General features: G+C 46.1%; 1 protein-coding gene across 1 annotated transcript in view; it reads left to right on the top strand.

The window, feature by feature from the left end:
* The first annotated feature begins 380 nt into the window (after positions 1–380).
* met (MET proto-oncogene, receptor tyrosine kinase) overlaps positions 381–24,274 on the top strand; it is a 55,927-nt gene continuing 32,033 nt past the window's right edge. The window contains exons 1-3 of the mRNA XM_020040528.2: positions 381–839; positions 3,057–4,290; positions 21,592–21,783. Of these exons, the coding sequence (XP_019896087.2) occupies positions 3,058–4,290; positions 21,592–21,783 (1,425 nt within the window). The 5' untranslated portion in view covers positions 381–839; position 3,057. The remainder of the gene's footprint in view (positions 840–3,056; positions 4,291–21,591; positions 21,784–24,274) is intronic.

The raw sequence follows: 24,274 nt of genomic DNA, 5'->3' as shown, positions 1-24,274 counted from the left end.
CTTAGACCATTAAGTAAAATAATGAACTCTCCCTACATCAATAAAAAGTCACATGTTCCTCCCTGTCATTGTGTAAAGCGAATATACCTGTGAATTCTAACATATGTGTGCTGACTATGTCATCCAAATTGCAATTATCTACAGTACTTTTCCAACTCCCTTTCATTCGAAGTCGAACAAATGGATTATTGTGTTGCCAACTGTGATTCATTGGTGACTCACCCAGTTGGGTTATTGTTGAAAAGTTCAAAATGTACCTCTATTGATGACGGAGTGAATCTGTGGTCTTTCTTGGGAGTAGAAAGTCAGGTGGAATGGTTTTTGCTTCGCGCTCCTGTCTAAAAAGTTGCTTCAATGGCAACTTATGTGCGATGTACACACTGTAGGGACAAAATACTATTCGAAATAATCGAAGGTTTAGCGCTGCAAATGATAAAACCTCCGTTAATTACCTGAGCAAACTCCCGCGCCTTCCGAAATCGCGAAAAGCACACGGTGATAGAGAGGAGGAGCGCTGCGAGAGGGGCCACAAAACGGAGGGGGGCTGAATGCCAGTGTGTGACCTACACATCCCACTCCTGAATCACACAGGTCCGCATCTTGTGGAACAGATTAAGAAACAATCCTTTGGAGAAAAGGCAGCATATTGGAGTTACTTGCGATAAGAAGGCGAAAAGAACGGACTATTCAAAGTTACACGTAGCTTATACGCATCAATTTGTTCTTCAGCAGTCAAAAAGTCGATATACGCGCGGGTCTCTTGTGAAGAATCGAGTTTTGTAGGCTACTATGATTTAAAATAAACCCCCAGATAACTGAGACAGTTGGCAAACTGACAGGTAAGTTCAGTTTTTAGCTATTTCTTATTTTATAGCCTCATTTGTATAATTATGTCTGTTTCTGTTTGCTTTATTGTGAATAACCTTGCACGAGGCATCCTCGGAACGCTAGTCTATGTCCCGATGCGTCGATGAGCATCAGAAAGACATTCAATAACCTACTGAAAAGCCTACTTTCGATGACTGATTAAAATATGATATTGTGGAATTGCATCTTTTGTAAGATAATTATGTCTTAAAAATGTCTGGCTTCTCCAGAATAGCTTCACATAAAGTTCTACGTGTTTCTACCAGTTTTGGTCATGAGTCATTTCCTCACAATATATCCTCAAAGGTTCAGTTTCTCCAAAGCGGTAGGCTGTTTACTTAGGCAAAGTCATTGTTCCTTGCAAAAAAAAAAACCCACCTCTTAGGGAAGAATTGTATCTGCGCGGCACAGGGTAGCAGGTGCGACGAACAACAATACTGAGTCAAGAAAATGTGTTGTCGTTGCTCACTGTTACTCATCATATTAAATAAATCAAAAACAAACTGGTTACGTTGCTAGTATGTGCACCTGCCACTTGGACTTCCACCCATCCTTGCACATTTTTTTGGCATGAGGGGCCCCCATTTCCTCTCAGTCCTTCCTATGACACGGTTTGTTCTGTGTACGCACTGTATTTTTGTGTTACCCCGGACCCAAGTGACATGAAACAGAAAACCAGAACTCTGGGTCCTTTGAAGTTATCTTACTTATTACTTATCTTATAACGAATTTGTGTTTTAGGGAAGTATCTCTCGTACAGGTAAAAGAAGGTTTCAGAAGGATTAGTAAATGACTATTTAAAAGTAGCATCATATCAATAGGAACATAATTTCATAGGCCGTTATGGCATCTTGGATATATTGGCTGTGGAATGTTTTTTTATATGACAATGAATGTGATGAAATAAACAGAAAACTCCAAGTACATAGCTTTAAGTGAAAACCAATAGCAGCCATTCTGACAAACAAGAAGATGGTGAAATACTCTAATCATGGATTTTAGCTTAACCGTGTGTTAAGGGGTTGTTCTTTCTCTTCTGGCTGACCTTCCTGCTGTTTTTCTTGACTTCCCACCACTCGTACAAAATGTGGTAACCACCATCTCTTATTGTCCTGATACGGGTTTTAGCAGGCAAGTCTTGCAAATGACCTGATTAACTATCATGCATGGGGATCTCTCCCCCCCTCTCTCTTTCTGTTCTCCCTGCCTCTCATCTTTGTGCTCCATTTGTCTCTCCCATGTAGCCCGGGTCTCCCTTTCTCCCTCTCCGTGACACTGTAGACAGACCCTAAAAGCGTTCCCCGGTGTATTGCCATGTGAGCGGCCTGCGCCCAACTATTTATAATGTTGCACAGCTCCCAGAGCTCATGCCTTGATTTCATCTAGTTCTATCTACCACTCCCTTGGGCACGTTGTCTAAACTTAGCCGCTGCGGTTGGTTGGCTTCATCCTCCTGCCGGCCGGAGAGAGTTGCTGTGTCCCCGGTGATTCACCCTGCTGGGTCCCACTGTGGCCGGAGTGGAACCGGAGAAAGGGGGGTGCACTGCGCTGCAGTCAGCCCTGAGGCGCGCCTCTTCAATGCCACCTTGTTGTCCCGCGGTCGGCGGAGGCTGTTACTCCAGCTCCCTGTGAGTGTCCCTGCTGACCGGCTCCGACGCAGCGATGACGAGTCACAGAACTGCTGATGTGGTTCATATTGAAGTGGAGCTCCGTAATGTTCGCCGAGTCATATCCTCATTCAGTAACCGTGGTGATTTCGCTAACGTGGTGCTGTAGATGACGGCTTTAGACCACAGCACACGTTCCGTTTGTGCCAAGCCAGCAAGCGCCTGTGTCCCTTGCTTTCTCTTGTTTTGAAATGCTCTTGGTTTTCCGCAAAGGCAAGCTTCCTTTTCTACACGTGGCTCCATCTGTTGGCGCTATGTGTAGAGCCTTTTTACTCTTTCAGCTCAGGGGTCAGAACCAGTGACCTTTCATTTACTGCCCCAACACTCTTGATGACTGGGCTGCCCGGCCACGCTGATTGATTGTGTTTTCTTTGTTATAGGTATGAAGTCACTTCTCCTTGGAGAACATTTCTAATCTTTTGTCGAATGCTCTGCCTGAAAGTCACTGTGAAAAAGCTCATCTGCTGAATGACTGTAACAGATTGTGGTATTTAACTCCTCTTTCTGTGGCTTATTTTACAGTATGAAGAATTTCTGCTTGCTGGACGCCATTCACGTGGCACCTTTACTCTGGTTGACACTCTGTTCCTCGGGAGTCAGGAGTCAGTGTGATGAGCCGGCGGAAAACTCCAAACTCAACCTCTCCGTGACCTATGACCTGCCCAGCTTTGTGGCCGAATCCACCATACAGAACCTGGTGACCTTTGAGGGCACCGTCTACATTGGTGCAGTGAACCGAATCTATGCGCTGTCTGAGAATCTTACCAAGTTGTCGGAATACTGGACTGGGCCGGTGCTTGAGAATGGTATCGGGATGAGTTGTGGCCCCGCGAGATCGGACGGTGCTGCGAAGACCAACAACTACAACATGGCCCTGCTAGTGGAGCGCTACTATGATAAGGAGCTGTTCAGCTGCGGCTCCCTGGACTCTGGCGTCTGCCGTCGCCACCTGCTGGAGGACGGGAATGTGACCAGCGAGGTGAAGTGCATGTCCTCCCTCAAGGCGGACAGTGGAGGACGTCAGGGCTGCCCCGACTGTGTGACCAGCTCCCAGGGGTCCCGTGTGCTCAGCGTGGTGAGCGGGGGCGTGGTGCGGTTCTTCGTGGGGAACTCTGCGGTCCCTGGTGTCGGAACTGGAAGCCCGTCCCGACTGACCTCCAGCCCCCAGGCCTGGCAGCCCAAGCACCACACCATCTCGGTGCGTCAAATGAAGGAGACGCAAGACGGCTTCCGCTTCTTCTCCGACCGGTCCTACATGGACCTGACGCCGGCCCTGCACGGCCGACAGCACCTCCGCTACGTCTACTCCTTCCAGAGCGGCAGCCACGCCTACTTCCTCACTGTGCAGCGCGAGGGCCGCAACTCGCAGGTCTACCACACGCGCATTGTTCGCATGTGCGGCACGGAGCCCGAGCTGCGGCGCTACGTGGAAATGCCCTTCGAGTGCATCCTGACGGAGAGACGGCGCCGACGGCGCTCCGCCAGCATTGAAGTCTTCAACGTCCTCCAGGCCGCCCACGTGGCCAAGGCGGGCCGCGAGCTGAGGCAGGAGATGGGTCTGAAGGATGGGGAGGACGTGCTGTTCGCGGCCTTCGCCCGGTCCAAGCCGGACTCCCCGGAGCCCACGGCCAGCTCGGCCGTCTGCGTCATCTCCCTATCGGACGTCAACAACTTCTTCAAGGATTTCATCCAGAAATGTCAAACCAAGCAGCCCTACCACTTCACCGGCTCCGACGAGAAGCAGTGCTACAACGGGGTAAGCGCTGCCGATTGTAACGCGCCGCACGAGCACCACAGAGTCAGTATGGACGCGTGGAATGTGCCGGACGGCGCTGTGAATTAAGCGGAGGTATCGTTTAAAGGCTGTGTGGTTTTAAATTGTGTTTAGCGGTCTCAGAATTTGATTTAGCTCAGTGGAGTTGAATTGGAGCTGTATTGTGAAGTGTTCGTATGGCAAGGATGAGCTGTTATGGCAGGGAGTTAACTGTCTCCTTCCACCTGACCCATCCTACTGCCTTTGTATCTGCTGCCCTGGTATTTACTTGACTTAGCCTGGTGTCTCCCCTCTCTTCAGCCCTCTGTTCTTCATCCCTCCATCAGCATGATGGGGTCAATCGGTTAAATCATCTAATCAATAGGGACATAAATCTAACTGCTGACGACCCTTCTAGAGTCCCTTGTCAATAGGCTTGTCAATATTTTTTGCCAGCCGCACAAAGAACCCCTTCTTGGACTTCATCAAGACCCGGCTTCAAATGCTACTGGAAATCAATGCTAAAGCAAACACTCAATGTTTTGGGATGATTTCTAGTAGCATTTGAAGCCTTGCGGGTGTGACCTCATCCTGACCTTACCTGCCCAAAGAGACAGACGCGAGCCGAGGCGGTTACTACCACAACACAGCCACTCTCTGAGGATGACATTGTTAAGAGGTATTAACCATTATGTAGAGATAGACAAGAGATGGGAGAGGAGGGGGGCGACAGGGAGGAATGCAGAGAGGCTGGGGGGGGGGGGGGGGAGAAAATGGAATGCGTTTGTGACTCTCAGCGGTCCGTGATGAATGTGTGGTAGAATAACAGGACCTGGCAGCTGCTGGGAGGACGAGGATCCTGTCCCTCAGGCAGTCATAGTACAGGCATCTGATGAGTCTCTGTAACTCCCTGTGTCTCCATTTTTCTTTGCAGCTTTCTTTTTCTCTCCATACATCTTCTCTATCCATCTCTCCCTCTCTGTCTACATCCCTCTCAGTACAACACCCTCTCTCTGTGTCTCCTTCTCTCTGTTTCCATCTCGGCTGTCGCTCCTGTTGCCCGCCTGCGTGGCTGTATCAGTCGGATGTAGCTTTAAGTCAATCAAAAAACAGTCCCACCACGTGTCGTTGAAATTAACACCGGTCTTCAAAGGCTGTTCGTGTATGCAAACAGGTTGGCGAGCATGTGAAAAATCACAGATTATTTTCGCTGATTAATTATAGGACTAGACAGCGAGAGAAGAGAGTGACATCAGATGGCTCAGGACGCTGGGGACTCTATACTTATAACAGTCTAATAACTGAATGACATCGTTTAATAGGTCCACAGTCAGATGTAAATAGGCTACACTTTTATGGCCTGCATCACTCTTCCTGGCAGCTGTTTCGTGCCAGAAACCCCGTTATTATTGTTTTGGGATTAGTGGTGCTCACTCTCTCCTGCTCTCCTTCTCAGTCCTTCTTTCACCGTCTCTGAAAGCTCTGAAACACGCGTCCCACTGACAGGGCGGCAGTAAAACCTTTTACTTCAAATATTTTGGATCCGTGGTTGTATCGGCTTTAGATGGTGTCACTCGGTCAGATCAGTCTAGTCGATTATCAAATGTCATTTGTTGATTTGCGGAAGCCAAAAGAGCTTTTAGCATAATGAGACAAGGTGAATGCTAAGAGTTTTACTGTTTCTGGATGACTTTAACAGTCGATAAAACAAATCCTTTGTGAGTAAAAAAATTAAATAAACAGCTCTCATACTTGAAACCCCCGAAGGCCAGCAGGTGATTTTTAAACTTGGGAAAGGCAGTGAATAACTTTGCGGTAGTGATTATATTCATTCCAACTGATTGAGCGTCCCAGTCATTTACCCAGGTTGTTTTGTAAGCCGGGAGAAGACACGTGATCATATCCTGGTAGTAGCCTCATGGGTTTATGGTTCATATTCAGTGGCATATGGCAAGCAGGGACTCTCTGTTATCACGCTGCAAGATGACCTGACAGGCCAGCCATAAAAAGGTAAAAACTTGTAAACGTACGAAAAGAGGCTTGCTTAACTTTGCTTGCCATCTTTTTTATTGTTTAGTCAACCAAACTGCGGTTCTGAAAAAGACGTGGGACAGGAATTTTAAGGAGGTTTGGAGAAGCAAGCCAATGCAAGGGCATGTTTGATGATTTAAGTGGTGGTTGTCAGGTCCTCCGCCGAGCCTCTTGACTTCTGTGCAACAGGCCTGGTCCCAAACGGCTTCGCGTTCCCTTTACTCTGGACTCAAAAGTAGCGCAGTCACTTGGGAGGAAACCCTGGTGTAGGGAGTTGGATTTGATTAATTATTTAATGATAAGTGTCTCTGTCATCTTGTATGTATGTTACAGGGCTGCAGTAAGTCTGTTTTCACTGGCTGCTTATTGTCTCTCTCACTGCAGGCTGATAGTTGACCTCAGGGGGGGTTCTGGTTATAACTTACCAGAAACATAAATCATCCCGAATGCTAATGGAAGACCAATGACTTGTCCCTTCAAAGGACACATCCATACAAGCTGCAAAGAGTTTCAAAAAGCCTCTTAAAACTATCGATCGGATTAAACAGCAGACCTCCGCTTTACACTGGTATTTGTTTTTATTTAAAAAGCACTACAGATTTTACAGTAATGGAAATGATGAGAGATGGTAAGGGATTCAACTTTCATCAAGAGGCTTTGTGGCCACTCTCATGAGGCAAAAAAGAGAGAAAGAGGACTGGGAGAACGAGAGAGAGATTGGGAGAGAAAGTATAAGGGGGGACACTTAGGTCTAAAAATAACAAACGGCCACATTTAAGGTCAAAATTATTATTAGGTTTCCATTGATCTGTGAAAAACCTCCCGACGCTGATTGCTTTTAAATTGAATCTGAAGCCTGACTGATTGTACGTGTGTAATATAATCCCAAGGGGAGAGCGTTTTGATCGACAGTCCTTTTAATTAGCAGGACTGTTTAAATGAACATGTTTTAATCGTGGCTTTAAGAACCTATTTTTTCTTTATTGATTTTATGTTAATTTGTAAGAAAGAAAACATAATAATTTCTGATTATGAAATGCAACAAGGTCTGTATATACCAACCATGTGACTCATTAATAAATATAGAAGATATAACATTTAACAGACACACACACACACACACACACACACACACTGTGTATATAAACTAAGGAACATATTGGACCAGGGTTTTAAGGAATATACAGTACATGTGAGCTAGGGAATATATTGGACCAGGGTTTTCAGGGAATATACAGTATATGTGAACTAGGGAATATATTGGACCAGGGTTTTCAGGGAATATACAGTATATGTGAACTAGGGAATATATTGGACCAGGGTTTTCAGGGAATATACAGTATATGTGAACTAGGGAATATATTGGACCAGGGTTTTCAGGGAATATACAGTATATGTGAACTAGGGAATATATTGGACCAGGGTTTTCGGGGAATATACAGTACATGTGAACTAGGGAATATATTGGACCAGGGTTTTCAGGGAATATACAGTATATGTGAACTAGGGAATATATTGGACCAGGGTTTTCAGGGAATATACAGTATATGTGAACTAGGGAATATATTGGACCAGGGTTTTCAGGGAATATACAGTATATGTGAACTAGGGAATATATTGGACCAGGGTTTTCAGGGAATATACAGTATATGTGAACTAGGGAATATATTGGACCAGGGTTTTCGGGGAATATACAGTACATGTGAACTAGGGAATATATTGGACCAGGGTTTTCAGGGAATATACAGTATATGTGAACTAGGGAATATATTGGACCAGGGTTTTCGGGGAATATACAGTATATGTGAACTAGGGAATATATTGGACCAGGGTTTTCGGGGAATATACAGTATATGTGAACTAGGGAACAGGATGTCATTGTGGTCCCATTTGGTATAACTCCCCTGAGATGTTCAGGTAATAGGTCAACTGATGGAATGAGAGGCTCTCTGGATGGAGGAGAAATCAACGAAAGAATGAAAATACACGTACGGTCCTGCCCTGTCCTGTCCTGATGAAATCCATGACAATCTCCCAATCTGGGGTTTCTCAGAGGTAGGGTGGGTGCGTGCTTTGAAAGTGAGCGTGAGCTTTGGTAATGGGGACAGAGATTTTGTGGTTGTTTTCCTTAACCTGCATCTGTTTCCCAAATCCCCACACCCACGCACACACATGTACACACATGTACACACACACTCATACGCAGTCACAAGCACACACACGCACCAGCCTCTCTGTTGTGAGAGCTGGATAAGTGATGACCCCAGTGCATCAGAAGGCCCCCACCCCGCTCACTGAGTCCAACCGCGTGTGAGTACCACCCACCACACGTGTGTCACAGGCCGGCCGTGTCCAGACAGGTTACATACGGCAGGAGGTGGAGGTGGAGCAGCTGGAGAGGCTGGTAGGCTGACACAATGGCCACCTGGTACTGACTGACTGCCTTAACTGACTAACTGAACTGAATGACTGGACTGACTGAAAGAACTGACAGAACTGACTTACCTAACCACCTGGCACCCAGACTGACTGACTGACCTGATTGACAGAACTGACTTACCTGACCACCTGGCACCCAGACTGACTGACTGACCTGATTGACAGAACTGACAGAACTGACTTACCTGACCACCTGGCACCCAGACTGACTGACTGACCTGATTGACAGAACTGACAGAACTGACTTACCTGACCACCTGGCACCCAGACTGACTGACTGACCTGATTGACAGAACTGACAGAACTGACTTACCTGACCACCTGGCACCCAGACTGACTGACTGACCTGATTGACAGAACTGACAGAACTGACTTACCTGACCACCTGGCACCCAGACTGACTGACTGACCTGATTGACAGAACTGACTTACCTGACCACCTGGCACCCAGACTGACTGACTGACCTGATTGACAGAACTGACAGAACTGACTTACCTGACCACCTGGCACCCAGACTGACTGACTGACCTGATTGACAGAACTGACAGAACTGACTTACCTGACCACCTGGCACCCAGACTGACTGACTGACCTGATTGACAGAACTGACAGAACTGACTTACCTGACCACCTGGCACCCAGACTGACTGACTGACCTGATTGACAGAACTGACTTACCTGACCACCTGGCACCCAGACTGACTGACTGAACTGATTGAATTTCTTTAACTGACTGAATTAACTCCAACACCTGCATTATGGGGCACAACAGGAATACTTGCAAACAAAAAGGTTGTGCAAACAAAATGTTTTTTTAATCGTGTAGTTATGCCACTGTTCCCTATTGAGTGCTTTAGCCATAGAGAGTAATGGGAGACCTTTCCTTACCTGGCTGTAGGCTTAACTGTTAGATTACAGAGACGAGTGCTGGGTCAATACTTTGAGACACTGTCCTGATTACATAAAATTGTCCTTTTGGTCGATCGATGATGACATTATCAAACTAGACTTTGATTACCAATGAATGAAAACAGATATGGTTAGAATGATGTTTATTTTGTAAATTCTTCAGTGTTGCTCTGCTTGCTCATTTCACATCCGCTAGTATATCCTGGTAATTATCCGCTTTTTTTCCGGTTAATGTCAGTTTATTTTTTGCGTTACGTTAATCATTAGTGCAACGTCCCGATTCCCTGTTCTCCGTGACTTGTTTGGAAAAAACCACATTGCGTGGGGTGGTGCGTGCCTGTGGGCTGTTTGTCAGTTTGTGAGGTTGGTTTTGTATGCACATCTTATCTTCATAAACCAGATAAAGACAGAGCAGTAACTAGTAACTCGCCTGCAACCTGGCAGCCTCCCAGTGGGAGAACACGCTAGAATGACCCACCTATCACACAGTGTTGTTGAATACCTCTCCTCCTTCCTCCCTCCCCTCCCTTCCCCTCTAAATCCTCTCTCCTCTCTCCTTCTCTCCTCTCCTCACCCCTTCTATCTCCTCTCCTCCTCTCTGCTCCTTTACACCGGAAGCCAACTTCCCTTTTCAACATGCCGTTACAAATGACATACATTCTCTTCACAGCCCACATCTTCCGTTTTTTCCTCCGCACAACCAAGTACCTGACGACTTCAGAGGTCTTTGCCAGCAGTTCCCGAGGCTCCACATGACACACTTGGTTTGTGTCTGTTGTGAAGTGAAGGAGATTTGCTGTGTGACTCTGAGCCAAGGCCCCAGGGCTGTTGTTCTAATCAGTCACTTGCCATTCTTCCTCCTCCTCTACGTCTTCTCCTCCACGCGGTGGTTTCCTGCTCCCGTGCTCTGCATTGTGGATACACTTGTCTGTCAGCCGTCCACACCCCCGTTTCTGCATGAGGGACCAAAGTCAATCTCCCCTCCACGGCCACAGGACACCCTCCTGCCCAGTGGCCTCATGTCGACCTCTACCTCACTCCACCAGTGCCCTTTCATTTCCTTACACCCCCTTGAAGCATTGTGTCCCAGGCCGTCTGAGCTGGCTTCATGAAGGGGTTTTAATCACCAAGTCCAGTGGAGCGGTGGAGCGGTTAACTGAACTGTGTTAGACCAGCCGGTCTGCTCCACCTTATATTATACCAGCCGGTCTGCTCCACTTTATATTATACCAGCCGGTCTGCTCCACCTTATATTATACCAGCCGGTCTGCTCCACTTTATATTATACCAGCCGGTCTGCTCCACCTTATATTATACCAGCCGGTCTGCTCCACCTTATATTATACCAGCCGGTCTGCTCCACTTTATATTATACCAGCCGGTCTGCTCCACCTTATATTATACCAGCCGGTCTGCTCCACTTTATATTATACCAGCCGGTCTGCTCCACCTTATATTATACCAGCCGGTCTGCTCCACTTTATATTATACCAGCCGGTCTGCTCCACTTTACATTATACCAGCCGGTCTGCTCCACCTTATATTATACCAGCCGGTCTGCTCCACTTTATATTATACCAGCCGGTCTGCTCCACCTTATATTATACCAGCCGGTCTGCTCCACCTTATATTATACCAGCCGGTCTGCTCCACTTTATATTATACCAGCCGGTCTGCTCCACCTTATATTATACCAGTCGGTCTGCTCCACTTTATATTATACCAGCCGGTCTGCTCCACTTTATATTATACCAGCCGGTCTGCTCCACCTTATATTATACCAGTCGGTCTGCTCCACTTTATATTATACCAGCCGGTCTGCTCCACTTTATATTATACCAGTCGGTCTGCTCCACTTTATATTATACCAGCCGGTCTGCTCCACTTTATATTATACCAGCCGGTCTGCTCCACCTTATATTATACCAGTCGGTCTGCTCCACTTTATATTATACCAGCCGGTCTGCTCCACTTTATATTATACCAGCCGGTCTGCTCCACCTTATATTATACCAGTCGGTCTGCTCCACTTTATATTATACCAGCCGGTCTGCTCCACTTTATATTATACCAGCCGGTCTGCTCCACCTTATATTATACCAGTCGGTCTGCTCCACTTTATATTATACCAGCCGGTCTGCTCCACTTTATATTATACCAGCCGGTCTGCTCCACCTTATATTATACCAGCCGGTCTGCTCCACCTTATATTATACCAGCCGGTCTGCTCCACCTTATATTATACCAGCCGGTCTGCTCCACCTTATATTATACCAGCCGGTCTGCTCCACTTTATATTATACCAGCCGGTCTGCTCCACCTTATATTATAACAGCCGGTCTGCTCCACCTTATATTATACCAGCCGGTCTGCTCCACCTTATAGTATACCAGCCGGTCTGCTCCACCTTATAGTATACCAGCCGGTCTGCTCCACATTTCTCATCATTCTCATCATCTTCATGGCCACTAAATCATCAGCAGCTTCCAGTTGGCTTATTCATCACCTCTCCCTCCTCCTGTAACAAAGAATTCAAAGAAATATATAGATTTTATTTACTGTATGTATATATATGTGTTCTATAATGTAAAGTGCTATTCTGCAGTCAATAATGTATACAGTCTTTATAAGAGCGTCAGATATATTACTAAAATGTAAGGCCTGATGAAATGGAAAGAGACACAAAGTAATCAGGGCCAAGGCATGTTTGTCCTGTGGCCCCAGTGGAGGCAGCCCAACCTCCCCGTCATTCCAAGAGCTATAGTAATCCCCACACAATGGAGCCAAGGGATTCTGTCTGAATGTGTACTCAAGTAATGGAGGGATAGGACAGAAAGACACCGCCGGCCCGCTCCCCCAGCCTCCACATCTCCTCAACGCCTCTGTGCTCTTTATCACCCTGTTGTGCGCCCATACAATGGCCCGACAAACAGAGGCGCAATTCACTTCCCAAGGACTCCAATCAGACTGTGGCTGGAGGCTTTGATGCTACACCCCCACTGGTGATATGATTCAGGGTGAATCCTGTTGCATCAGAAGGCGATCCTAATAAATACTGAAGGGAGGGCATGCTCACACCTGAGTGGGCCCAGGCGGTTTTTCCTGGAATTCAATGGATTCTTTTGGGGTTTAGGAACTTTTCCTATTTGTCCAGCTAATGGATTTGGCCAGCTTACTGCTAAGATAACTTTCTCTTTGTTGTTAAGGGATTATGATATAGGAGAATGATTTTCAGAAAAGCCTGGGGCAGTTGTATTTCGTTTTTTTAGAGGAGGACTGAATGTTTCTTCTTTCATGTAGTTTACTAACTAAGCCAGCAATAACTGTGAAATTTTATTAATCTGACAATACTGTCTGAGAGTGAACTCTTAAATCTTCATGTAGTTCAAGTACAATAATCACCACCAAACTGTGATAATAAACATGCATTGCTATTTTAATGTTGCTCAAAATTCTACACATTCCTACCAGGTAGCAATTAGTCAGATATTCCTTTGTTGTTTGAGCTGTAGCATCTCTCCATCTAACTACCCTGGCAACAGGATCCGCGGGTCAGCAGAGCCTGACTGTACATGAATGTGTGCTAATCGCAAAGCTTTTTCAGCACATTTCTTTGTCTTTTTGCATTGGTGACTAGTAATGTGAATTTAAGTCCTAAGAGCTAGCTGTTTAAAGTTACTGTGACCAGCTACACAAGCAGAGAACATTTAAATTGCATTAGCTAAAATATGGCTACCTACTGTAAACAGTCAACTACAATTTTGGCTGTATGAAAACTGGTTTGCCAGTACAGCTCTGGGGAAAAAAGTTCATTAACCCTTCTGAACAGGAATTAACTGCTGTTTTGACCCTCTGTGGCAAGTTTTTTTGACCGTTGCCGTGTGCGATGGTTAATGTTTGACATTGAAGTCTTGCATATTAACGAGGATAAGGTGAAGTGCACAATCATGTCATTGACTAAACCTTCTGAAGAGGCAGGAAAGCAAAAGAAAATAATCTGCATGTTGGTAGATTGACCGATGGCCATATCTAGGTGGCTGATTAAGAAGATGCTTAATTATATTTCACATGAACGTTACTGAAATCTAAAGCTGAGTTTACAGGCACTTGAATCTTGGTTTGGCATTCCTCATACCAGGACTGCTGAGGACAGTGACGAGACGATGACTTTCTGTTTAGGTTGCAACAATACAGCCACTAGTGAACAAAGACGAACAGTATTCCTGTTTAAAAATGTGTCCACTGGCATTATCCATAGTGATTCACCAAGCTTTCCAGAAGAGTGCTGATCTATGATCACGTTCCTTCTTATTCATCGTGATTTAAAACTGATCTCAGATCATAATTAACTGTTTCTGGCGCATTCATCTGGCTCTTGGTATGACAAATTCACCAGATTTAGATCATATGTTATTTTGAAATGAATCACAGAAGAGCTGGCATGTGTGTGTGTGTGCGTGTCTGTGTGTGTGCGTGTCCGTGTGTGATAAATAGCATGAAGAGGGATGCCAACTTCCAGGAGTTTATGTGTGTGAAAAAGCAGTACAATGATGTATTGTCGCCCTGCCTTCCATTCCTCTGTGAACTGGGACTATGCTTATTGTTAGTGTGTTGTGCATTTGACTGTGATTGGTGTAGAAATACCACCACCTGCTAGCTGCCGTGAACTATGTCTTCATGTCTGTGGTGTTTCTGCGGTTCGCTCGGACTGTTGGTGTTTCCACAAGGCCTTGACTTTTACTCCCGTTTGAATGTGTTTTGTGTGTTTTCACCCTGGACATTGATGTGTGTAGAGGGATGTTTTGCATGTTCTTGTTGTTCACAGTGGTTGTCGCTGGGGTCTTTGTAACTTGTTGTTCACAGTGGTTGTCGCTGGGGTCTTTGTAACTTGTGGTTCACAGTGGTTGTTGCTGGGGTCTTTGTAACTTGTGGTTCACAGTGGTTGTCGCTGGGGTCTGTGTAACTTTACAATCATGTGACCCATCGCGGTGCTCGTTGTTGACTGTACCCGGAGTGGCATCCTTGACGAAGAGGAGTGTAAGAATGGAGAAAAGCCTGGCACTGAGACCAATGTTAGGTTGGCTAAATGTCAGTTATTTAAGGCATGTTTAATTAACATACAATACTACTCCCATGTATATAAAACATGTACAGAGGCTGTTGTCTTCAGCATAAATCAGTTGTCTCTGTCATTTGAAATGCTATACAGATTAACACTTCATATTATTATTCTGTATTGTTACAGTGTACAGTACCTCACTGTACACTGTAACTTCTATTAGCCTAGCAGTGTAAACTCAATGTTTAGACCTTAGTTGGACCCGTCCTCATGTGGTTGGACCTCTTCTCTCTGTGAAGAATCATGAACTTGTGAAGAAACTGCGTGATCTGGCTCCTTAGAGGGCTCTATGTTGGGCAGGGCCTTCGGGGGCCGTGTCCTCACCTGGTCTCATATGCTGGAAGCTCCTAGTGATGTAGAGAAAACCTCCACACCGGGCATCTAATGCAAGAAATTAGAAGCCGAGCGAAAGAGAAACCAGAAACACACACATATAGATACCGTTGATGGAGGGGTGGTAGCGTGGTGACCCAGAGGAAGAAGCTTCACATGAGGTAATCACTGAGAAGACTCTGCCAAGCATTCCACTTTACTCCGGCAGGGTGGAACTGATTATTCCAGAGTACCTCTGACTGAGAACCAGGAATTCAGGAATTATATTGTCAGCTTGGATCTTTGTTCCTCTGAAAAGGAATTAGGATCTCTTGGAATCGTGAGTGTTCCCCCAACCCTTATTGGATCTGATCCTTCTTCTAAATCAATCAGTACAAAGTATTTATGAAGTCCTGTTTTACATCAGCAGTTGTTACAAAGTCAGCAGACTGGCAGCTTGGATCGTCAGGTTTCGTCTTGATCTGTAACAGGAGGACTAAATGACTGATACTCCTCATGGAGTGTAGGCCGCTGCCCCTGACCACTCATGTCCAGGTCTGGGCAGTTTGCACTTCTTATTCCAGAGTTGCTGTACGATTGGAGAGGTGTGGTTTATGGTGGAAAGGATTCCCCCGAAGTCAAAGCCCCTTCCGTCTGCCTGGAATTGGTAATCAATGGAAGTGGGTTAGCGCCAAAGCTAATAATGCATGATGGCGGGTAGATGACGGCCGCTAACTCGGAGCGGCCCACGGCCCCGGCACTAAATTATCCTCCATTTGTGTTGGTCTGTATTTGTTCTGATTGAGTTAACATGCTATGATGGTCGCTGCCGGCCGTGCCACAGTGAGTATGTGGGATGGACTGTTCTGGGCAGTCTGTCACAGAGAGACGCTCTCCAGCTATTGGGAATGTTCTCCAGGGGAACGGGTCTTTTGAAGGCATTGATGCACTATGACTAATGGATTTTTGGAATTACTGTATAATTCAGGAATTTTTTTTTTTTTTTTACTAAGGATTAGTACAAATATCTTCTGGCACATTCGATGGTGTGTGTAACAGTGTTTGTCTGGCCACGATTTTCCCTGTTCCTTCCGATCATCAGATATCAGTCATGGTTCAGGTGATGGAGCGTAGCTGAATGGCAAAAGAACTGCTGTGAGGATAGACCTTCATCCCAGTACAACTATGTATATACTCTATCTCTGGCCCAAACTCCTTACTCTACATCTGGCCTTGTTTTTCCAACTTTCTGAGAACCCATAAATTCCATTCAAAACCACAAAACTCCCTTGATATAAGATACCAAAAGTAGCTGTGTCAAGCTTAGGGGACAGAACATTAGAAAGTGCATTCTTACAGATAATGTTAGCTTCTCCATGGCGAGCCAGAGAGAGAAAACGAGAGAGGGGGGGGGGGTATAGTGAGAGCATGATGGCCAGCCATTCACTCACCATTCATTCAGCGAGGGGTTTATGAAGTGTGTGCGCATGTATTACTTTGTGTGTGTGTGTGCGTTACACAGGGGGCGGCTCAATTGTTCCTCAGGAGTCACAAAGACCCCCCCAGCCCCCGGTCTGTGCTGACAGGTCATTTGGCTGTTTCAACAGTGGGACCAAGCAGGGCCTCAGAAAGAGAGGGATGAGAGATGTGTGGAGGAAAGGTACTAGGAAAGGACAAGTGGAAGGAAGGAAGGAAAGGAAGGAAGGTTGAATGGAAGGAATGGTAAGGCAGGTTAAGAGTGGGGCCTCTCGACAACAGGTGCTTGTGGACCCTGCTTTTCTCCCTCGGTCACCAGCAGCCCTTGGGGTATACTGTATATTGTTCAGCCTGACGGAGTTCTTCCTCTGGCGTTCGTTTGTGACGTGCGAGGCTGTTCTGTGTGCATGCCCGACACCCCCATGCCAGCTAGGCCCGCTGCGCCTTACCAACACATACACACGCGCGCTAACCCCTAACCCTGCCTGGCATCTAGGGGCATGTGGCGCCTCTGACCAGCTGCCCTCAGAGTGCTGGGGTGTAATCCAACCGTATTGTCAGCTTAAAAGCCCTTGGCAAAAACAAACACATGCACGCACATACAGACACACACTAATAGACACATACACCACATACGCACGCACACATAGAGCAGCCAGTAGTGATTACAGCCAGCAGAGTCAGGTTGCAGTGCCATGCCTCTGCTTAGGCCAGGTGACCCTTGATCCAGGACCATGTGCCCAGTGGAAACTACACATGAAACTACGCATGCAACTATGCATGCAACTACGCATGAAACTACGCATGCAACTACGCATGAAACTACGCATGAAACTACGCATGCAACTATGCATGCAACTACGCATGAAACTACGCATGAAACTACACATGAGACTATGCATGAAACTACACATGAGACTATGCATGCAACTACACATGAGACTATGCATGCAACTACGCATGAAACTATGCATGCAACTATGCATGAAACTATGCATGAAACTACGCATGAAACACACAATTATCTGCTGATTTTTGAAATCCCTCAAGTCAATATTCCTGGCCCAGAGGTATGACGTTGAAATCACTTTTCCATCTCACTGCACAAGTCAACAACACCCTCCCCGACTCTATAAACAGACACACACACACACACACATAAACAACAGTCAGTGGAGGCAGTCAGGGGCAGAGGGTGTGTTATTCTAGTGAACGGGCAGCTGACTTTGTGGACACCATGGCTCCGGCACTCTAGACAGATTAGCAACAACAAAAGCCTGTGTGTGTGTGTGTATGTGTGTGTGTGTGTGTGCGCAGGCATGTTGGTAAACGTAGTACATGTATGTATAATGTCCACCACCCTGCCTGACCCCCTGTGTGTGGCTGATATGGAGCGGTGTCTGCTGGTAGAATGAGACACAAGTACAGCACTGTATGGAGACACAAGTACAGCACTGTATGGAGACACAAGTACAGCACTGTATGGAGACACAAGTACAGCACTGTATGGAGACACAAGTACAGCACTGTATGGAGATACAAGTACAGCACTGCATGGAGACACAAGTACAGCACTGTATGGAGACACAAGTACAGCACTGTATGGAGACACAAGTACAGCACTGTATGGAGACACAAGTACAGCGCTGTATGGAGACACAAGTACAGCACTGTATGGAGACACAAGTACAGCACTCCAGGCCCAGATCTGTACCTCTCCATCTCTCTCTAAATCTCCCCCTATAACTCTCCCTAACTCTACCTCCATCTCTCTCTGCCACTGTCTCATTCTACACCTTTCTCTCTCTCTCTATCTGTGGGGTTCTTCATACAAAACACTCTTCATTCACATACATTCACTAACTAAAACACACTCACATACAAGCTTACACATTCGCACACAAACACAGGAGTTTCCATACACACTCACGCTCTCTCTCTCACACACACACACACACACACACACACACACACAGTGGTTACCAGCAGGCCCTGCGGAGTGGCTCCACACAGTAGTGAGCTGGTTCAGCCCGAGTAACCGTAGTAACACAATCGCCTGGCGGTTGTGTTTCAGACAATAGGCGGTGGTTAAGTGTTGGGTAAAAGGTGTACAGTGTCTCACATATCCCTCCTCCAACACCCCCAGGCTCTTGTTTTACTGCACGAAAACACCTTCAGAAAAACTCGGTAAGGATCATGTATAAGCAGAAAGCTGTTTGGAGCTGTTATAATGTTGCCGTATAATTTTTATATGCGTTTTTTAAATAATAAAAAAAAAGACGGCAACCTCACTGAAGAGAATAATTTACCATGACAACCTGGCTGTTGTCTTTAAGCGGGTCCAACTTTGCGCTAAAGCCAAGCCCTAAGTCTCTAGGATAATAGCAACCAACCTTCAAACAGCTTTGTCAAAACACTCTACCGCTGTCCAATTAGGTTTCCTGGATTGTCAACAATACCTTCAGAGTCCCATGGAATGCTCCAGAACCCATTCTCTGTCTTCTGCTCTCCCTCCTATGGGCCTGGGCTACTTTGGTTTGTTTTCTATCAAAATAATGGTGTCTGGTACTGTTTATGAAGCGGGTTATGTTGTAATCTCCATAGTGTCCTGGCGGGATGAAGACTCTCTGGGAGTGTAGAGGGAGGACCCAGGCTGGTTCCCGAGGGCTGTATCTTATGTGGGGTTCTGACGTAAGGCCGGCATCTTGCGGAGCGGACATAGGGTGTTATTGTGGGTCAGACTTGCTACCCTGGGGTATCTGTGCTGTAGGATCGGGAACACACGCCCAAACTGTATACACATTGAAGACATATCATCCATCATCTGTCACACACACACTCACAGACACACACAGACACACAGACTCATCTGTCCAGTTCACCTCAGGTGTTACAATCATCTTGATCTGAGAAAAAGACGCGGTTCTCCCAGAAGAGTTCCAGCCGGACCGCTCAGCACCACTGGCCCTCGGCAGTATGGCTGTGGTTTTTGGCTCTGTGTCATTTTTTGCTGAGGTTTTTTTCATGCATCACATCCAGATAATCTGAAAGTAGCTAAAATGTTGTGTAATTCTCAAGTCATTTTAACAGTGAGTTTTGGTACTGACTTGAACAATGACTTGGATTGAATTTGTTTCTCACAAGTGCTACGTAGTCGTGGGATTGATAGAATCCCAATCCCAAGGTGACTTTGGTAAGTTTCAGAATAAAAGCCTGATTCATTTCAATTATAATATGGGTATGACAGGACTCACTTTTGTGAGATACTGTACATGAAATGCTTATATTGCAAGGACACCATGTAATTTTAAGTGACATTTCAGTGAATTTTCCCTTGAAGCATTGGAGCTGGTTATGTCTAATATTGTAACTCTTTTGGGTTCTGGGTCAGAGATGTGTTGTTTACTGATTGTTGTGTCTGGAGCCTTTGGAGTGTACAGTCAAACAGCCACAGCCCCACCATTGCCTTTGTTCCTTCTAGTACTGACTTCACTAAAAAGCATTGCGAAAATATTTTTTACTGGGTTGTGCGGTTGTCCCACCAGGCTATCACATCTCAGGATGTATACACTAACTGTAAGTAGCTCTGGATACACGGGTCCTAACGACTACAGTGTAAAGTTTAACTGGAGTTCGTTTGTAAATGGGCCGTGTCTGACTGGTAGTCTCGGTTTTCAGCCTTCTCAGGCCTCTGCATGGTGACACTAACCCAGTCTGGTTAGTCATGGACCCTGCGTGCCAGCCTCAGGTTACATTCATTATTGATTAGCCAATGAAGCTGTAACGGTAGGGCCCTTTGACCAGCCAGGTGAAGCGGTCTCTGTTTCATTGGATGGTGACCTCTGCTGGCTCTTCAGTGGGTCAGACTTGTGGTTTAATGGTGATGACTAAGGTGATTGAAAGAGGATTGGATTCGAAGCAGGGTGTGGCAACCTGCATGAGGCTGGCTGTGCCAAACAGGTTGTAGTTGAACAAACCCATATACAGCTGCTGGAGAAAGAAACGGGCTGAAGAACAACCAAGAAAAGCACAAATACAAGGAACACAGTTAATCTCCTTAGTAGGTAGAGATCCCTATTGGTAGTAAGAGATCCCTGTTGGTAGTAAGAGATCCCTGTTGGTAGTGAGAGATCCCTGTTGGTAGTAAGAGATCCCTGTTGGTAGTAAGAGATCCCTATTGGTAGTGAGAGATCCCTGTTGGTAGTGAGAGATCCCTGTTGGTAGTAAGAGATCCCTGTTGGTAGTAAGAGATCCCTATTGGTAGTAAGAGATCCCTGTTGGCGGTAAGAGATCCCTATTGGTAGTGAGAGATCCCTGTTGGTAGTAAGAGATCGCTGTTGGTGGTAAGAGATCCCTACTGGTAGTGAGAGATCCCTGTTGGTAGTGAGAGATCCCTGTTGATAGTGAGAGATCCCTGTTGATAGTGAGAGATCCCTGTTGATAGTGAGAGATCCCTGTTGGTAGTGAGAGATCCCTGTTGGTAATGAGAGATCCCTGTTGATAGTGAGAGATCCCTGTTGATAGTGAGAGATCCCTGTTGATAGTGAGAGATCCCTGTTGGTAGTGAGAGATCCCTGTTGATAGTGAGAGATCCCTGTTGATAGTGAGAGATCCCTGTTGATAGTGAGAGATCCCTGTTGGTAGTAAGAGATCCCTGTTGGTAGTAAGAGATCCCTGTTGGTAATGAGAGATCCCTGTTGGTAATGAGAGATCCCTGTTTGTAGTGAGAAATCCCTGTTGGTAGTGAGAGATCCCTGGTGGTAATACGAGAATTGGTAGAATACCTGCCCACTGTGAATGAACCCAAAATGTAGAAAAACCTTGATTTAGTGGGCAGAGGCCAACCTCGTCCTCTCCCTCCATCCCTGTCCCTCAGGTTCACGCTCACCCGGAAATTACTCAGAGACCCACATGGCTGTCTTTAGGGGATGCAAAGTGGATCCAAGAAACGCCCATGTGTGACATCCTACCAGCAGCAGGTTCTGACCCACTCGTGTTCTGTGCTGGTTCTTTTTAGAGTTCGTCGGACGACTCCTTCGGCTGTGGGAAGCACGAGGAAGGGTACCGCCTGGAGGTGATCAGCACCATGGCCAGACTGGACTACTTCAGCGGTCAGTTCAGGAACGTCCTGCTCACCTCCATCGCTGTGGCAACTGCCCAGGAACAGACCGTGGCCAGCCTAGGTACTGAAGACGGACGCCTCATACAGGTAGGATGGAGAACAAGGTCCACCAGGGTTTTATACAGGTAGGATGGAGAACAAGGTCCACCAGGGTTTCATACAGGTAGGATGGAGAACAAGGTCCACCAGGGTTTCATACAGGTAGGATGGAGAACAGGGTCCACCAGGGTTTCATACAGGTAGGATGGAGAACAGGGTCCACCAGGGTTTCATACAGGTAGGATGGAGAACAGGGTCTGCCAGGGTTTCCAGAAACACTTCACCTATAGACATTTTAACAGGCCTTAGAACTCGCAGGTGCAAATGAACAAGCCCTTACATCCATCCCAGTATAACCTATGTAATATTTTAAATTGCCCTTTGAGCACTTGGATTCCCTGTCAGTTAACCAGGTTGAGCTTCTCCTAACCTGGTCTCTCAGGAAGATGAGAGGATATGACACAAAACCATATTCATCCCTTATTCAGAAAGGAAAGCATTAAGCCCCTGAGGCCCCATATAAACCTGCATGGCCCACAATGGCAACCGGGCAGAACAGCTTCCACTGGTCATTGTGTGTGTAAATGTGCAGGATGCTGGTACGGGACCGGTGAGACCGGCCATTTTGGGTCCATGAGGAGCCGAGACACAGGTGCCCAGCTAGTACACGGTGGAGTTGGGAAACGGCCACACAGCCTTGAGAAGGAAGGGGTTGCTCCTTCCTGTTTGTTCAGTGCGTGACCTCTGACCTCTGGCTTCCATAGACCTGACAGGCTGCGTTCCGCCACCATGACTTTTGAGCAAAACATGGAGGGTTTCTCCCTGTCAATGACAAGTACAGCCGACTCTGGCTTTTGCTTTGCCCTTCCCATGTGTGTTTCCAGACAGTCAGTCTCACTGTATCCTGTATGTACAGGCTTTACTCTGGAAGATGGCTCAGTCAAGCCTGGGCTCGGAACAGCCAACACCCTGCCCCATTTACACGCACAATGGATTGGTGGGACAAAGACCAGAGAAGTCAGTAAAACCACTCAAACTGATCTGGGACCGGGCTAGGTTTAGTCTTTTCAGTTGAGAGTAGATGTATGCCTGATAAGGGCTGTTAGTGTGCCACTCTGTTTACCGTTCTGTGGCTGTTACTGAATTGTTTGGGTGTCAGGAAATTTTTTGCATACACAGATCTAATAGGTTGGCCTAGAGCCCACAACCCTGTAGCCAGATTAACACTGATTGGTCTATTATATTCGAATCAGCCTTGAGAAATCAAGCAGTTAGCCAAAGTAACGACCTATACTAATAGCTTCAAATTCCAGGCTTTTTCCCATACTGCTCTTTCATATTTAAATCAGTCTAATCACCAGCAAATATTTATTCATGAACAAGGCATAAAATACTTAACCCTTGCTTGAGGTGTTGTTTTATTAGTGTGAAGAAAATATGCTGTGTTTGCATGTTTCCAGCATGTCTTTGAAGTGAATGTGTAAGATACCCACCTCTTACTGTTAAGGACAATGTATAATAAGAATAATACATTTCATTTCCTAAAGCCTTTGCCAAGCGACTGCCTAAGTGAATAATAAATGCTAAATACTTTATGACCGCAAATTGCACGTTTCATTAAGTTTTGAGTTGTTCCTTCTATGTTCCTTCTGTGTTCTGACAATCCTGGGCTAGTCAGACCTGCAAGTCAAAATATAGCCTAGGCCATCTTTATGTAGAGCAACAATTCTTTTTTTCAGATCCTCAGAGAGTTCTTTACCATGAGGTGCCATGTTGAACTTCCAGTGACCAGTATGAGGGAGCGATTACACCAAATTGAACACACCTGCTCCCCATTCACACCTGAGACCTTGTAACACTAACGAGTCACATGACACCAGGGAGGGAAAATGGCTAATTGGGCCCAATTTGGACATTTTCACTTAGGGATGTACTCACTTTTGTTGCCAGCGATTTAGACATTAATGGCTGTGTGTTGAGTTATTTTGAGGGGACAGCAAATTTACAGTGTTATACAAGCTGTACACTCACTACTTTACATTGTAGCAAAGTGTCATTTCTTCAGTGTTGTCACATGAAAAGATATATTTAAATATTTACAAAGTTGTGAGGGGTGTACTCACTTTTGTGAGATCCTGTACGTCCCTTGTTTCATGGTTTTTACAGTGCACGCAAAAAACAAGCATAATTATAAGGTAACGTCTATTATTTAAAGCTTGTCGTGAGGAAATGTCAGAAGAAATTCGTATACATATTGTTTTCAGGTTTTTAACTTCACCAGGCCTTTAAAACCCACGGCTGTTTCATGAATACGGTCCGAAAAAGCATTTGAGGAGTAATGCAGGAACAGGAGGAACGGTGGCGACAGCTGCGCGGAAGCAGGGTTATGAGCTGAACGGGCCGTTAATGGCAAACGCCAAGCTTCAGTGACACGTTCCCTCGCGCAGCATTTCTCTCTCTCTCTCTCTCTTTCTGTATCTCGGTACGAGTGCCCGCAGCTGTTGGCTGTTGGGGTTTTTTCTCTCCATTTTTTGTTGCC

Source organism: Esox lucius, chromosome 19 (genome assembly GCF_011004845.1).
Source record: "Esox lucius isolate fEsoLuc1 chromosome 19, fEsoLuc1.pri, whole genome shotgun sequence".
Taxonomy (NCBI): Eukaryota; Metazoa; Chordata; class Actinopteri; order Esociformes; family Esocidae; genus Esox; species Esox lucius.
Note: the sequence above shows the minus strand (reverse complement) of the source record. Positions and strands in the feature narration are given on the sequence as shown.